General features: G+C 49.4%; 1 protein-coding gene across 1 annotated transcript in view; it reads right to left on the bottom strand.

Moving 5' to 3' along the window:
* Positions 1–15,207, bottom strand: part of RPL36A (ribosomal protein L36a) — a 33,372-nt gene extending 18,165 nt beyond the window's left edge. The window contains exons 1-2 of the mRNA XM_088467404.1: positions 15,122–15,207; positions 12,341–12,446 (exon numbers count right to left, since the gene is read on the bottom strand). Of these exons, the coding sequence (XP_088323530.1) occupies positions 12,341–12,446; positions 15,122–15,202 (187 nt within the window). The 5' untranslated portion in view covers positions 15,203–15,207. The remainder of the gene's footprint in view (positions 1–12,340; positions 12,447–15,121) is intronic.
* Positions 15,208–16,771: the final 1,564 nt, after the last annotated feature.

Consider the following 16,771-nt stretch of genomic DNA (forward strand, 5'->3'; position numbering starts at 1 on the left):
ACCCAGTCCGGGATCCAAAAGGGGCGCCCCTCGACCAGATGCACCGTCTGAAGCCACCAAGCCAAAGACTGCCGAACCTCCGCGGACAACACCAGCATCTGAGAGCGGATCCGGTGAGGTAACCCGTTCCATTCCGATAGAATCAGCCCCTGCAGGGGCCAGGAATGGAACTGGGCAAATTCCACCATGTCGAATGTCGACACCATGGACCCCAGAACTCTCATAGCTGAATGGACCGACAGGCTGCCACTGCTCAGGCAACTGTGTATCCGCAGCTGCAGGGAGGAGACCTTCTCTGGAGTCAGGAAAATCCGCTGCTGACGAGAATCCAGCAGGGCTCCCAAATGAACCATCCGCTGTGATGGAATCAGGGAGGACTTCTTCCAGTTTATCAACCACCCGGGTGCTTGAAGACAAGCAATGGTCAGGTGGAGATGTCGAAGAAGCACCTCCGGGGAGCTCGCCAGCAGCAGAAGATCGTCCAGGTACGGCAACAGACATAGACCCTGACCCCGAAGGTGGGCAGCCATAACCGCCATCACCTTGGTGAACACCCTCGGAGCCGTGGAAAGGCCAAAAGGCAACGCCCGAAATTGGTAGTGATGGTTCAGGATAGCAAACCTCAGATACCGCTGATGTGCCGGTGCTATGGGCACATGGAGATAGGCGTCCTGGATATCGAGGGAGACCATATAATCCCCGGGTTCCATCGCCAGAATGATGGAACGTAACGTTTCCATCCTGAACCTGGGAACTCCGAGGTATCTGTTCAGAGACTTCAAATTCAGGATAGGGCGATGAGAACCATTGGGTTTCTGTACCAGAAACAGAGTAGAATAGTACCCCGTCCCGCGCTGAGACTGCGGAACGGGAACAATGACCCCTGCTTGTAGCAAGGATTCTATAGCTACCTGAATCTGACCCGCTTTGGTCTTGTCCAGAGAAGGACTCGTACAGAAAAACTGGTGGGGCGGCCTGAACCGAAAAGACAGGGCGTACCCCTGAGAGACTACTTCTCGAACCCAGGCATCCGTGGTGGTATTGTGCCAACACTGGGCGAATTGGAGAAGTCGGCCTCCCACTCTGGGGTCCCCCAGAGAGAGGCCCGTCCCATCAGGCAGCAGGCTTATCCTCCTGCTTGGAAGAAGGGCGCCGAGCACTCCATGCCTGCTTCTTGGGCTTGGGTGCGGCCTTGGTCGCCGAATGTCTCGGGAAGGACTGGCCCTTGGCCTTACCCTGAACCCGAAAGGACCGAAAGGCAGAGCTCCTCACTTTAGCCGGCGCAGAGGCCGAAGGGAGAAAAGCCGACTTGGACTTAGCCAAAGTATCCACTATTCTGTCCAAATCCGGACCAAATAGTAAATCACCATTAAAAGGCAAGGCCTCCAGACCCTTTTTTGAATCTGCATCAGCCCTCCAGGACCTCAGCCACAGGGAGCGCCGAGCAGATACCGCTGCAGCAGACACCCGAGAAGTGAGCAGGCTGGCATCCAAAGACGCTTCCCCAATATAGGAAGCTGCATCCCGCATCTGTCCCACTAACGCTCTCTGGATATCCGGAGCCTCATCAGGAAAGGTATCCTCCAAGGCATTGGCCCATGCCTCAATGGCTTTAGCCACCCAGGAGATAGCCATGGACGGGCGAGCCACCGCCCCGGAAAGAGAATAAATGGACTTTAAACAAGTCTCCACCTTCCTGTCCGTGGGATCCTTCAAAGAGGAGATAGACGGCAATGGCAACGTCGCGCTTTTGATCAAGCGGGTAACGTGGGAATCCACCGCCGGCGGAGTTTCCCATTTCCTACAATGAGCTTCAGGAAAAGGATAGTTCGCCGCCAACCTCTTCTGTGGATGGAACCTCTTACTAGGTAATTGCCAGGCCGCCGCCATATGATCCGATAATTGATCAGACAGGGGGAACACAGTTGAGGTCACCTTGGCCTTTTTAAAGGTAGGAAACTTCGACCTAGGAGCCGGCGCATCATCCTCAACATGTAGGATAGCCCGCACCGCCCTAACTAAGGCTGGAACATTAATGGAGGACTTAGCTTCCACCTCCTGCCCCATGACATCAGAGTCAGAGTCCTCATGGATTTCTCCATCATCTGAGGACACTTCCGAGTCCGACAACTGCGCAGCTAGTGAACTCACAACCGGACGTTTAGACGCCCTTGGTGGCACATCACCTTGCAACATGGACTGAAACGCCGAGGATGAAGCCGCCAGACTCTGTACGGAGCTGGATAGAACATCCACCCAAGGCGGAGGAGCCGTCGGAGCAAAACTCTGCAAAGGCACTACAGACTGACACGTCCCTGGGGAAGACTGCACATACACAGGCAGTCCCGAGTAAGGACCCACAGTCTGGGCCCCGGGGGAAGACCGCAACATTTGTGGAACCCTCGGGGAATGGGGGATGGTGGGCTGCGGTAACGCCCTAGAAGGGACCGCTGATGGGACCGATAACCGGTCCGCAATAGACGCCAGCACCTGTGAAAACATCGCCCAAGGAGGGTCCTGTGATACAGGGGGGTTGGAGGGGCCCGGTACCAGCTGGCACCGCCCGCACAGACCATCCTGAGATAAGTCCTCCCCATCAACTCCAGCAGCACAGCGTCTGCAGGAAAATAGCACAGGAGCCACAGAGCGCTCAGTCTCCTCATCAGACATGATACCATAAATCACAAGAAACAGGTATCACCAGAGGAATTACGGTTTTAACACCCGCGCACTCACCAGTATGCGACACAACAGCCCAGATATGGTACTGTGTAGCACACAACAGTATGTGACTGACCCCACAAATACGTGTTTTATATAAGTGAGGGTCTCAGAAAAACGCCCTTCCCCCACACACCTGCCGGGCCGTAGGAGAAGGAAAAGGATAGGTATAAGCTGACAGTAAAGGAGAATAAGTCACAGACAGGCAGCACTAGCAATAGTCACATACAATGCAGAAAAGTTATACTCACTGCACCTTCCGCTACAATCAACCGCCCAGATTCAGTGTCTGGGAGGGCTATAGCGCTGTGTACACTGTCCTTTAGCAGGGGAGAGGTACACAGGGGGACCGGTCCACTTGATACCGCCTGGGAGTCTGCGATGTGCCAGTAAAGATGGCCGCCGGAGACCTCAGAGGAGGAGTGGCCGAGAGATAAGAGCAGCTCAGCGACGCCAGACTCCTAGTTGAAAGGCGCGCTGAGCTGAGGGGAGGAGCCGCTAGACAGGGAAGGCTGCCTCCCCTGGCTAGCAATTAACCCCCGGGTTGCCGGTCCCGCTACCAGCCTGATACCCTGGTGGTCTAGCGGACACGCGGGGTATTCCTCAATTGAGGGGGAGCCCGCCGCCGCCGCTAGCGCCTCCGGTTCTGTCCCCAGAGACCGGAGGCTCCTGACTGCATTGAAGTATCCGCGGGCCGCCGCACGCGGCGACCCGCGGCTTACCTGATCCCCGTCGCGTCCGGCAGCAGTCAAGGGAGTCCCCAGAGCCCGGCTAGTACAGGCTCTGGGGTCCCGCCGCGATCCCCAGAGCTGTACTGGCGTCGCGGCGCCAGCGGGGAGAAGGAGCGGCAGCGTGGACGTCCTAAAGGACAGTCTGATGCTGCCGCTCTAACAGTGTAAAAAAAGTAGAAAAAAATAAAAAATTTCTCTTTTAAAATAAAGCTTAGGGGCTGCTCCTGCAGCCCCACTGCGACAGGGTGACCCGACTCCGGCCGGGCACCAACTAAAACTGAGGTGCCTGTGGCCGGGGCGGGGTATAGAGGAGGACGGACCCAAGTGCATCCTGGGAGCAGCAAAGCTTTAACTGCGTGGTGTCCGTGGATCCAGATCCAGCTATACCCCAAGGTCAACCCTGTGGACCCCCTATGGACCCTGAAGTAGAAATTGTGGGTCCCAGGGACCCCTCACTTTAGAAAATTGGGGTCCTAAGCCACCTTTTTGTGGGTCCCATCACATATTATGGGGTGGTGAGGGCAGGCAGCAGTTGCGACAGTGCTGGGGGCAAGTAGCAGTTGGAGTAGAGCTGGGGGGGGGATAAGGCAGGGAGAAGACGGGGTAGCGCTGAGGGGAGTAAGGGCAAGTAATGCTAGAGGTAGGGAGGGCGTAGGTGCAGACAGCAGTTGCGACAGTGCTTGGGGGGGGGCAAGGAGGAGACAAGGGGCAGGCATGGCTGGGAGTAGGGTTTGGGCAAGGGTAAATGGCAGCTGGTGCAGCACTGGGGGACAAGGAGGGGGTTACTGCATTTCACTACCATTAGACAGAAGTGTCCCACCACACACTGGCAGCACCCTGGAACTGCACAAACATGTTTCAGCAAAAACTGGAACTACACAATAGGATGCCAGCAAACACTGGCAGCACCCTGGCACCACACACTGGCACCAAATCGAAGAGTCCCAAAACACAATGGCACCACTATGGCACTGCACAGAAGGGTCGGCTCCCACCACACACTGGTACTACACAGAAGGGTCCCAAAACACAAATGGGACAACCCTGGCACTGCACAGAAGGGTTCCACCACACACTGGTACTGCACTGGCAGCACCTAGTTTCCAAACAGTAGGGTCCCAACACATAGTGGCATCGCAAAGAAGGCTCCCACTACACAGAAAGTTCCCACCACACACACACACACTTGCAGCTCGGGGGAAGACTTCAAGCTCATAAGCACCCGGCAGCGGCTACTCATTGTTCAGGACCCTGTTCTTGGGGCCCATGATCTCGCCAGAATATATTGGGCACAGCTGGCGTCTGAGGAACGGCACAGGAGGAGAAGGGGGAGCCGGCGTCACCTAGCCAGTAGCCGCAGTGTCACTTGCGAGCCAGTGTCACATGTCAATGCTGCCCGCCGTACGCGTGTCAGGGAACAGGAGGCAGTCCTCATTGTAGAGATCTTGAGTAGAGAAAGCCCAGCAGCATCACGTGACCGGGAGGCGGAGACTCAGATGCAGATTGGAGGAGAAGACACTGCCGCCCATGATGATTGGTGGGGTAGCTGCTTAGGATGTAATTGGCCTGGCTGCTGCGGCGGGCATGCAGCGAGTCCCTACAGGACCCGGTCATTTTTAAAAACAAGAGTCCTTCATCGTATTACGCGCTATATCGCGTATTTTGCGAATACTGAATGTAGCAGTTAAATGCTGTTTATCTGCAAAAGTACGTACAGCAATCATATAGGCAAGATAATCATTCAAGTATCAATTTGTATGTGTCTTTATAGTATACACGGATCACACAGGGAAAGTTGGTTTGTGATAAATATATAATAGGCTACAGTACCTATGTCTCATTGTTTGATATATACAAGTGATTAACACAACTCAAACATAGGTAGGCACAATAAAGGTAATTAAAGCAGACGTCTGTGTAATAGTATATAGATTCCATTTACCTCATTGCACATGTTTTTAATGGTAAGTGTCCAGTGCTTTACCACTAAAAGTCCTGCAATGTTCCAGGAAGAGGCAGATGAGTGAACATAAACTGTAGTACTTTACTGAAAGAAAACTTATGGGGACATGTAGGTATGCATCCTGAATGTCCAGCGATACCATGTAATCCCCAGGTTCCATAGCCAGTATGATGGATCGTAAAGTTTCCATCCTGAACCTGGGCACCCTGAGGAATTTGTTCAGAGATTTGAGGCAGAGAATAGGCCAATGAGACGCATTCGGCTTTTCAGCCAGAAACTGCAGAATAGTAACCAGTCCCACGCCGAGATAGTGGAACTGGAACAATAACCCCTGCTTTCAGCAAGGACTATGGCTTCCTAAATCTGCAAGGCCTTGGTCTTGTCTAGAGGAGAGCTCGTGCAGAAAAACTGGTGGGGAGGTCTTCCACAAAATGAGAGGGCGTACCAGAGAGCACTTCTTTTACCCAAGCATCCCTGGTGGTGTGACACCACTACTGGACGAACTGAAGAGGTCAACCTCCCACCCTAGGATCCCCCAGAGGGAGGCCTGTATCATCAGGCTGAGGGTTTATCCTCTGACTTGGAAGAATGGTGTCTGGTGCTCCAGGCCAGTTTCTTAGGCTTAGAGGTCGATTTAGCCGCTGATGGTCTAGGAAGAGACTGTCCTTTGGGCTTTCCTTGAGAATGAAAGGAAGATGTTCTAGCCTTTGAAAGCGCAGATGCGGATGGCAGAAAAGCTGACGTAGATTGAGCCAGAGTGTACACAATTTTGTCCAGGTGTGGGCTAAACAATATTTCTCCTTTGAATGACCAGGCCTCCAGGCCATATTTGGAATCAGCATCTGCCCTCCAGGAGCAGCGAACAAACGCGGCTGCGGTCGGGACTCTGGAGGTCAGTAAGCTGGCATCCAAAGCAGCCTCACCAATATAGGCAGCTGTATCCCTCATGTGGCCCACTAGAGACCTTGGAGTCTCAGGGTCCTCCAGCACATTAGCCCAACTCTCAATGGCCTTAGCCACTGAAGAGATAGCCATGGATGGACGGGCCACAGCTCCCGAAAGAGGAAATAGATTTCAGGCATGTCTCCACCATCCTGCCCATATAGAATCCTTCAGGGAAGAAATGGAAGGCATAGGCAGAGTAGCGCTCTTAAATCAGGCGAGAAACATGATAATCACTACAGGAGGAGTTTCCCACTTCTTGCAATGACGCTCAGGGAACAGATAACATGAGGCCAAACGCTTATGCGGTTGATACCTCTTACCAGGTGATTGCCAGGCCTCTGCCATGTGGTCTGCCAGCTGGTCAGAGGGGGGGAAACTGCCGAAGTCACCTTTGCCTGTTTAAACTCCGGGAGATTTGGAATTAGGGGGAGGAACGTAATCCAGTATGGATCAGACCGCCCTTACCAACGCTGGAACATTAATAGCCGATTTAGGCTCCACCTCCTGTGCAGGGGAAGCCAAATCAGACCCCTTAGCCACTTCCCCATCATCTGGACACGTCTGTCAGATAGTTGGGTAGACTGGGATGACAACACAGGATGTTTAGATGCCCTCTGAGGCTTTTCATATCGCAAAATGGTCTGAAATGCCGTAGATGAAGCTGCCAAACTCTGTACTGAACTAGATTAAATCCACCCAGGGTGGTTGTACAGCTTGCGGAAGGCCCCGGAAGAGAATGACAGACTGTTGTGGTACCGGTGGGAATCGCATATAGAGCGGTAACCCCTGATAGGGAGTAACAGTCAGGCCCAGGAGTAGACTGCAATAATTGCAGGATACCCTGAGAGGGAAGGATGGCTGTTTGAGGTAACTCAATATGGGGCAAAACACCGGGACCACCAGGTAATCCGCAATGGAGGCCAGCACCTGAGAGAAAAAAACAAACAAACAAAACACACACCCAAGGGGGATCCTGTCCCAATGTTGGGAGGTTTGAGGGACCAGGCAACTGATAGCACCTTACCTTGCCCATCCTGAGATAAATCAGGATTTTGGTACTTACCGATAAATCCCTTTCTCCGATTCCACAGGGAACACTGGAGTCTCAGAACAGTGGGTATAGATGTGGGTTAACCAGGAGCTGGCACTTTAATAAATTCTAATGGTAGCTAGCTCCTCCCCCTCTATACCCCCCTACAGTTTAGTCTTAAAAAACTGTGCCCAAGGAGAGCTGGAATAAGGAGAAAGGACAAGAGAAGCTAGAACATACAAGAAAAGTTTCAATCAAGAAAACAAAACTCCAAGCATACAATGGAGAACAACAGTCTGTACCTGGATAAACAACAACTTACGCAGGTGAAACAGCACAGGGTGGGCTTCCAGTGTCCCCTGTGGAATCGGAGAAAGGGATTTATTGTTAAGTACCAAAATCCTGATTTATCATTCATCCACTAGGGGACACTGGAATCTCAGAGCTCCCATCCCAGGCGGGAGAGCGCTAAGAACCCTGCAAAACAGCACAGCCATACTGCGAAGCAGAGGTCGCAAAAGTGTCAAAACTTCACAAAAGTATGCCTGCCTGACCAAGTGGCTGTTCGACAAAGGTGAGCCAAGGAAACACCCCTGGCATCCACCCACGAAGTACCTACCGAGGGCGTTGAATGTGCTGTAATAGAAACTGTCAGCTGTTTAGAAGCGGCAGTCCAGAAATCTTTCCCATATAAGCGGCCAGATAGGCCTGTCTGATTGTCAGACGAATCCAACGAGAAATACTTGGTTAATAAGCCGGCCAACCTGGACGTGCCAGATCATAACAAACAAAAAGCAAATCCGATTTCCGGTTTAACTGCAGGCTTCTCCTGTTGGGAAGAGGATCCAGTGGCTCTACCTCGGCCTCTGGAACCACGGGAGATAGCAGGAGCTCCCCTGGAACAACCCCCGAATCTCCCTGGAACACGAAGGGACGGTCCTGCAAAAGGTTTCCTAGGAGGAGCAGCAGCAGATGGGAGAGAAGTGGACTTACCACCTGTGGCCTGTGAAATCCACTTATCTAGTTTAGATCCAAACAGAACGTCCCCTGTGTAAGGGAGAGCCTCCACTGCTCTTAGATTCCGCATCAGCCTGCCATTGTCACAGCCAAAGAGAAAAGGTTACAAATGTACTTTGAAGCTTCCCGGAGGAAAGTAGCGGATTCTGCAATCTGTTCTGCTAATTGAATCAGCTCGTCCACCAGGACTCCAGTCTTAAGGCCCTCCGAAAGCCGTGTATAGCCCATGCTTCTACAGCCTTGTTGACCCAGCAGCTGACTAGCACGGGACGAACGGACACTGCAACTGTTCTGGTAACCTAACAGTCTCTGCGAGAAGCTTCCAGCTCTGCAGACAGATGAAATATGACCGATGTAATTTGATCAGTCCTAGTAGGTTGTTGTGTTGAAACAGGAGTCAGACTCTGAAGCACATTTTTCACACAACAGGGAAGTAGATGACTGTCCGTGTAAATTTCTCTGCACAATTTTTGCAGGAGAAAAGACTTTCGTGCAGCTTTAGACCCCTTAGAAGTCATGCTAGTAACCCACTGGCCACACTCACACAAAGAGAAAGGACAGTGAGACACGCAGAGACTGTATAGAAAGAAGAGAAGGGCATTGAGAGAGATTTTACCCTCACTAGTGCTGATGCAATGACCAGCGCTGTTAAACAATATCAATGTGCAAATAATAGCTGTGCAACACAAGCTAATATAACTCCTCACTAGCCTGACCCCACTGTGCACTTAGATTCGGTAGGCAGGACAGTCTCTCCGCGTTCAGCAGTAGCCTGTATCTATAAAATGGCCGCCAGCCTCTTACTGGGAGCGCTGGGAGGCAGGAGCAGAACTGATTAGGCTCTGGCCCCCGCTATGGCACACGTTTACAGCGCTGAGCGGACTGCTGATAACAATGCCCGCCAATATTCCTGGCCACCCTGCTACTCAGGGTGCCAGGAGACACTAACCTGTAGCTACAGAGTGCTGCCGGTGGCAGTTGCTGCTAGTGGGGGACCATGACGTGCGCAGCACGTCTAGGTACCCCCAGAGACTGGTCTCTGTAGCTGAAGACCCCATCGCACACCACAAGCAACTGTGGTGGGGTCTCCCCGGCAGCTCCAACGAAGCAGACAGGTAGGGGCAGTGAGCTGCCTGTCTGATCCTCAGTGATGTTGATCGAGGATCTTTTTTGTCACAGAGAGCCCTGAAGGAGTGTACCAGCTTCCTGGGCACAAAATTAAGACTGACCTGTAGGGGGGTATGGAGGGGGAAGGTGCTAGCTACCATTCAAATGTATTAAAGTGCCAGCTCCCGGGTTACCCACTGTTCTGAAACTCCAGTGTCCCCTAGTGGATGAAGGAGAAAACCTCCTTTCCTAATCCTGCAGTGCAGCGCCTGCAGAAGAGCAGAGTGGGTGCAGCAGTGTGCTCGACCTCCTTGTCAGACATGCATAAGGAAAAATCAGGAAGCGCAAAACTGGGTACCCACCAGGTACGCAAAACACTGGCCCAACAATATGGCATCATGCAGCACACAACCATATGTGAAAGACCACAAATACTCAAGTCTATATATGAGAGATCAAGGAAACCTACCCACACACCTGTTAGGGCTGTAGGAAAAGGAAAGGAATAGATATAGACTGACAGAATCGGAAAAAAAAAAACAGTCAGCACAAGTATAAGTCACATACAATGCAGATAGAGAGATTACCTACTGCAACTTGGCACTACATTCAAATGCCCAGATTCAGTGTCTGGGAAGGCTATAATGCTGTATACACTAACCCCAGGGGAGAGGTATACAGGGGAACTGGTCCGCGCGCCTCCAGAGAGATCTGTGATGTACCAGTAGTAAATGGCCGCCAGAGACCTCAGAGGGTGCATGGCCGCAGGAGGAGAACAGCTGAGCGATGGCATACCTTAGCGGAAAGGCACGCTGAGCTGAGGAGCCGCTAAACAGAGAAGGCTGCCTCCCCTGGCCGGCAATTAACCCCTGGGACGCAGTTTCCTACTTCCAAGTCCCTGGTGGTCTAGTGGACATGCAGGGTATGGGGGGGTGGAGAGACCGGAGGTAAAGACTGCATAACACGTGGATCACAGAAAGCGGTGATCTGCTCTTACCTGCCCCGTAAATCCAGCAGCAGTCCAGGGAGTACCGCGGAGTCTGGCTAGCACAGACTCCGGGGGTCCCACCAAGATCCCCAGATTTGTACGAGCATCGCGACACCAGAGGGGGGGGGGGGGGTTGACAGTGGCAGCGCAGGTGTCTTATGGAGTAGTAAAAGTAAATAAAACTATTTAATCATAAAAGAAAAAACAGCTTTGGGGCTGCTAATCAGCCCCCCTGCGCAAAACTGACCCAACTACGGCCGGGCACCAACTAGAACCGAGGTGCCTGTGGCTCCTGGGCGGGGTATGGAGGAGGATGTTTGAAGTGCATCCTGGGAGCAAAGCTTTTAACTGCTTGGTGCCCAGGATCAAGAGCCAGCTGGAGCCCAAGGTCTTCCTATGGACCCTGAAGAAATATAAATTTTCTACAGCAACTACTTAATCACTTGTGTAGCATACCAAATGCTTGCATTATAGCAGCATTTTTCCAAACAGCCTATTTTTCAAGCTATGTAGAAACTGCAGTTGCTATTTAATAACACAATGCAGGAGATTTCACAGAAACCTGGCAGAGTGCTAATTAGCACTGCAGATCGCAGTCCCCATTATTATCAATGGGAGCTACAATCTCAGCCCTATGTCCCAAACTCCAAAAAAGTGAAGCTTTTCAGAGTTCGGTCCAATTAGTTTAGACCATCTTCAGATGGTGAAAACTACAGTTATGCGATTAATACATAGGTCCATAACAAACTGAACATCTGTGTTCGGGATTAATTTTTATCATAGCTTTCTATTTGTATCTTTATTGGTTCATTTTCTTTGAGCGGGAACTAAAATCACATCCAGAGGATTTCTGGTTCCTTTTATAGATATGTATAGTTCTATATAAGTTATTTTTTAATATTCATATATACACAAATTACTTACACAAGCATGCTTCAAACGTTTCTTTCCTTTTCTTAGAAAAGGAATCAAGCCGCTTAGTTTCTATATGAAGGCAATAGACTGGTGTGTAATGGTGCCTTTTGGGGGCACAGGGTTTTTATATTCATCTCTAGTGTAAAAAGTTCCCATCACGAACAGGTTTGACATGCCTCATGTTTTTACAATATTGTTGACTGTGGATAAACTGCTCAAACCAGATTGCTGTATTGGGAACATTTACCTATTCTGCAGTGCGAATGAGGCACGGAAGGAGGAATCAGAACAAGCATTATAGTTGCAGCTCAATTAACAGCTACAATTCTCAGTCCTAGATGCACTTAATCTGGGTGGCACTTACAAGGGAACCATTCTATCTTACAACCATTGGTTCCTGTGTAATGATCACTCATGAACATGATCAATAAAGAACACTAAGCTGGGACATTAATACACCCACCTCTGCATTTTTAATATACAGGAGTTTTCATAGAGGATGGACACTGCCTGGCATTAGTAATTAAAATTAGTAAGTAAATTTGAACCAAGTAGTAAAAAATGTGCCAGCATGCACAAACATTAAATTAGATTTAACGGACATTATAACACTAGAGTAAACTATTAGTTAGCAGAAGCCATAGAATAAGTGGAGAGCTTAAAAAAAAAAAAAAAAAAAAAAAACAAGTTTGTTATATGGGACTATTTTATAAGGCTACAAATGAGATTACTACATGTAAAACCATGAACCCGAAATGACTTACATTTCATGATTTAGTCAGATTTAAAAAAAAAAAAAAAAAAAAAAAAAAAGTGTCCTTACCATAGTTTACCGAATAACCTTTAAATGCATGATGTGCAATTTATTTGCACATCAATAAGACCACTACATCTTTTACACATGAAACTCAAAAGATCCTTACCTTGGGCATAGAGCGAATCTTTACCCTTTTTGTACTGTGTGACCTTATGGGGTTGATGTCGTCCACATTTCTTACAATAGGTCCGACGGGTTTTAGGAACATTAACCTAGAGATAAGAAAGTAAGGAGAAAGACTAAAAACATTGCAAGCAACATTCTACGCCAGAAGTCATAGTTCCACCAAATGAGCCGCCATTGGAATTAAAATGGCATTGATTATTCACATGCTGCTTCAGATCAAAAGAAAACATTCCAAAATAGGCTCCAGTATAAATCGACCACATTATAATAAAATCTCTCTCTCTTGAGATACACGCACAGTGGGCCTGATTCAGAGCCGGGCGCTCTGACAAAGCGCTCACTCTGAATCAGGGCCGGCCCTGTTTTTTTTTTTTTGTCACTCAACATCGACAGCACACCCCCTTTGGTACGAGACCCGGAGCGACTGTTTGCCCGTCGCTATCCGGGTCTCGCGCATGACGGAGCCGGCTCCGTCGTGCGCATGTGCACTGTGCCACCATCTACCCGCTTGCGAGCGGATCTGACTCAGGCCCAGTGTTCCTTACTAGAGCAGGCTGTCAGTTCGGAGCGCTTTGCTGCGCATGTGTCCAAAAAGGGGTGTGACCACTAGAAAAGAGGCATGTCCTTGAGACACACCCTTTTCAGCATTGCAGGGGGAATGCCCAGCAGTGTCAGAGATGCTGGGCTGCCACCAAACTCTCCCGCAGTGTTAATAGATTTAGTACGGCATCTATTCACTCGCTGCGAAAGCTATACAACTGAGATAGCTCTGCCAGTGCGGCGATCTCAGCAAGGTGCATTTTGCCTTCTAAAAACGGACAGAGTACGGCATCCCGCATAAGAACCTTAGCAGCAACACTATATACACACACACACACACATTATATATACACACGTGATAGAGTCAGGCTCCAGAATTCCGACCGCCGGCATTCCTAAGGTAAGTATCGGGGGTTTAGGCACCAAAAAGGGAGGGTTAGCATACCGACCAAGGAATCGGTATGATATCCCGGCTGCCGCATGGCCGGGAGTTCGAATCCCGTCAGCGGCAGCCCAACAAAACAGGAGAGCCCGGCAGCGGAAGCCCGACAGCGCTGGAAACCCTGATCGTGGTAAGGTAAGTATCTATTAATCTAACCTAACCCTCCTTAGGGGTGCCTAACCCTAACCTCCCCCCTGTGCCTAACCCTAATCCCCCCTCTATGTGCCTAACCCCCCTCCCCCCCGCTGCCTAAACCTAACCTCCCCCTAGCCTAACCCTAAGTCGTCGTCGTCCCTGGTGCCCTAAACCTAATGCGTCCTGAGTGCCGTCCAAATTTGCTGTGAAAAAAAAAAAAAAAAAAAAAAACAAACTACCCCAGCTCTACCTCCACTGACATTCTTCCTTGTAATCCCAGTGACAATACACACATTACGCCAGCTCTACTCCTCTTCTGCTGCCCAGTGACCAGTATTACCCACACGGATATTGTACATGTAATGCCCCAGCTCTAGCCCACTCCACACTATCCTCAAAAGATATGTATTAACCCCATTAACACAACATATAATGCACCAGGTCTACCCCTCTGCTGCTTCCCCCTGACCTGTATTAGCCCCAGTGACATATACACAATACCCCAGCTCCGGCCTGCTGAAATTACACTGTCCCGTGCATGTTGTTCTCCGCTTACCCCATTGTGTGTACAGACTACACTGTGCCTGCTCACTCACTGCCCACATTGAGTAATGTATTCATGTGTGCGTATTAATTTCCTATTCCTGACCCATATACTGTCTATGTCCTTCTTGCCCTCACCTTCTGTGTGTATACTTTGGCAGCCTCATCCTGTACAAACCCCAGCCCTTCCTGTTCTGTCATCTTCCGCAGACATGAATCACGCATATGCTTCCGCCGCAGTCACAAGTCACCGGCCTCATCCCTTGCCCAGCGGCAACGGCCCCCGGACACACTCAGCAGGCTGGATGACCCCACCGATAGGGAACCGCAGCTTTCCCCAGTACTATCACGGGCCTCATCCCCTGCTCAGTAGAAACAGCCCCCCGCCACACTTAGGTGGCACATACACGGTGTGTTTTTCAATTGGTAAGATGTGTAGTACGATTGCCCTTGAAATTCTCCAATGTGGTCAAAGGGTGCACGATTGTTACGATCATATGCCAAGATGTATACATGTGTATCACATTGTACATGATAGATCGTAATCTTACACTTTTGCAGTAAACTCTACTATCCAACCATATGACTGCGGGGAAGCGCATCAGCATCGTAAATGACCAAAAACTACACACAACGTGTACGATCATTACAATCGATCTAAATCGTCCACATAGTGTAAAAAAAAATAAAAATAATGATTTGCACCATGTATGGGAAGCTTTAGGAGTCTGGATAATCCGGATCCTACACGGAGCAATGGGTGAGGGGAAGGTGCGAGATAACACTATCCATGGTCTCCTCCCCTTTCTCTGAAGCATGAAACTATTATTACAGAACAGCGCATCCTAAGCGACCCAGCAGTTTTTTTATTTTGAGTCTCCATCCTCAATTTTAGGGTAAAATATGCGATATACATATATATATATATATATATATAAATGTGTGACACACACACAGCTGCCCCTGGATGACAAAATTATGAAACATCAGACGCCTTTGTAAAGACGGAGTGAGACATGATCACTAAAGACCAAGATCATATCCAGATACCGAGGATGCCGACAGATTATGACAGACCGAGACGCACACAAGAATACTCACCATCTTCGCCTGTTGCCGTCTGCAGAAGAAAGAACGGAAATAGCACAGGAAGTAAAGTATACGTGTACAGCGGGACACCATAGAGATCAAATGGAAGAAAGTACAGCATAGGGCGTGGCATTTATGCTGCTAGATGGCGGCGGCGATCTATACTCCTTGGAGGACCGTCTTTGCATGCAGTGCAGTGAAGTCAAATAGTGTGAAGCTAACTTGATAAATTCTGTGTGGGTGTTTTCGTGTATACTGTATAGTCTTCAATTCTAATATTCATTTTTAGACTACTGTACTGTCTATCGCATCTTTCTTGTCTTTCTCCATGCCCTGCTGGACCAGACATCTACACTAGTTGATGCACCCTTGTTCTAATGCCAGGGCTGGATTAAGGTTTGTAGGGGCTCCTATGAATAGAATTGTGTTACATTAAATTAAATATGTATAGTGTACAGATTTTCATTCCAACCAATCAACTAGTTGGATGATTGGACAGAAAATCTTTACATGTGTACCCAGCCTAATGGTGCATACACACGTAAAGATTTTCTGCCCAACCATCCAGCTAGTTGATTGGTTTTAATGAAAATCTGGTAACGTATGAGCTATTTCACACATGCCGGTAGCCGGACGGCTTTTTTCAGGCACTCAGTGCCTTTCATAAGCAGCGGCTTTGAGCCGCTTTTTATGTCAGGTGTTTTTTTTTCCCTATTGGGCATGCGCAGCAGCAGCGCTGCTGCACAAGCCCGGCCGGCAGAAGCCAGTGTGTGTGAAAGGAAACATTGTTTCCTTCACACTACTTGCGTGCAGGGAAGGCAGGGCCACGGCACAACACCGTCCTGCATAGTAGTTTTTTCTGGCTATATCACGGCGACCGTGTCGTGTGAAAGGAGCCTTTCCTTTGCCTGCAGTACTATATTTCACAGCCGGTTAAATACCGGGCGGCTTTTTGCCGTCAGGTCAAAACCGGCATGTGTGAAATAGCTCTTTTGGAGTAAATGATGATCAGCAATTTGCTCCTGAATGCCAGAAAACAGATGAAAATTGTTGTCAAACAAGTTTGTTAAATGTTTGATCTAAACAGTTTGTTCAAACAACAGTGTTTGTCCATTTTCCAGCATTTGGGAGCAAATTGCTGATTGTTATTTGCTTTCATACCTTACCAGATTTTCATTCCAATCAATCAACAAATTGGATGGTTGGACAGAAAATCTTTACGTGTGTATGCAGCTTTAGACTTGTATTCCTAGTGGCTGCCATGTGTTTTCCTTGGAAACTGTTGTGGTGTGGTGTTCCAGATGATGATGGATACTAAAGCTGCCCATCCACTACATGACATAGAAACGACAGCACGATTACGACATTGTAATCGTGCTGTCGTTTCTATGTCTGATGTGCCTACACTGAACAAGCAGTCATTCAGTGCAGGCTCATCAATCATCTGGCACCATGCTGAACCTGACGTTATCGTCAGGTTAACCAGCTTGTTTGCCTGATGATCGATGTCCAATACAACCAGCGTGCACGCGCATCGCTGGTCGTATTCGATATTAAACTGCACAATTTCCAGGCGATTACCAAGCGATTGAGCGATAACGATGGTCGTTATCGCTCACTTGCTAGGCTTAATTACCTAGTGGATGAGCAGCTTAAGAAAGG

This window comes from Taudactylus pleione, unplaced genomic scaffold (genome assembly GCF_031769625.1).
Source record: "Taudactylus pleione unplaced genomic scaffold, aTauple2 ptg000009l, whole genome shotgun sequence".
Lineage (NCBI taxonomy): Eukaryota > Metazoa > Chordata > Amphibia > Anura > Myobatrachidae > Taudactylus > Taudactylus pleione.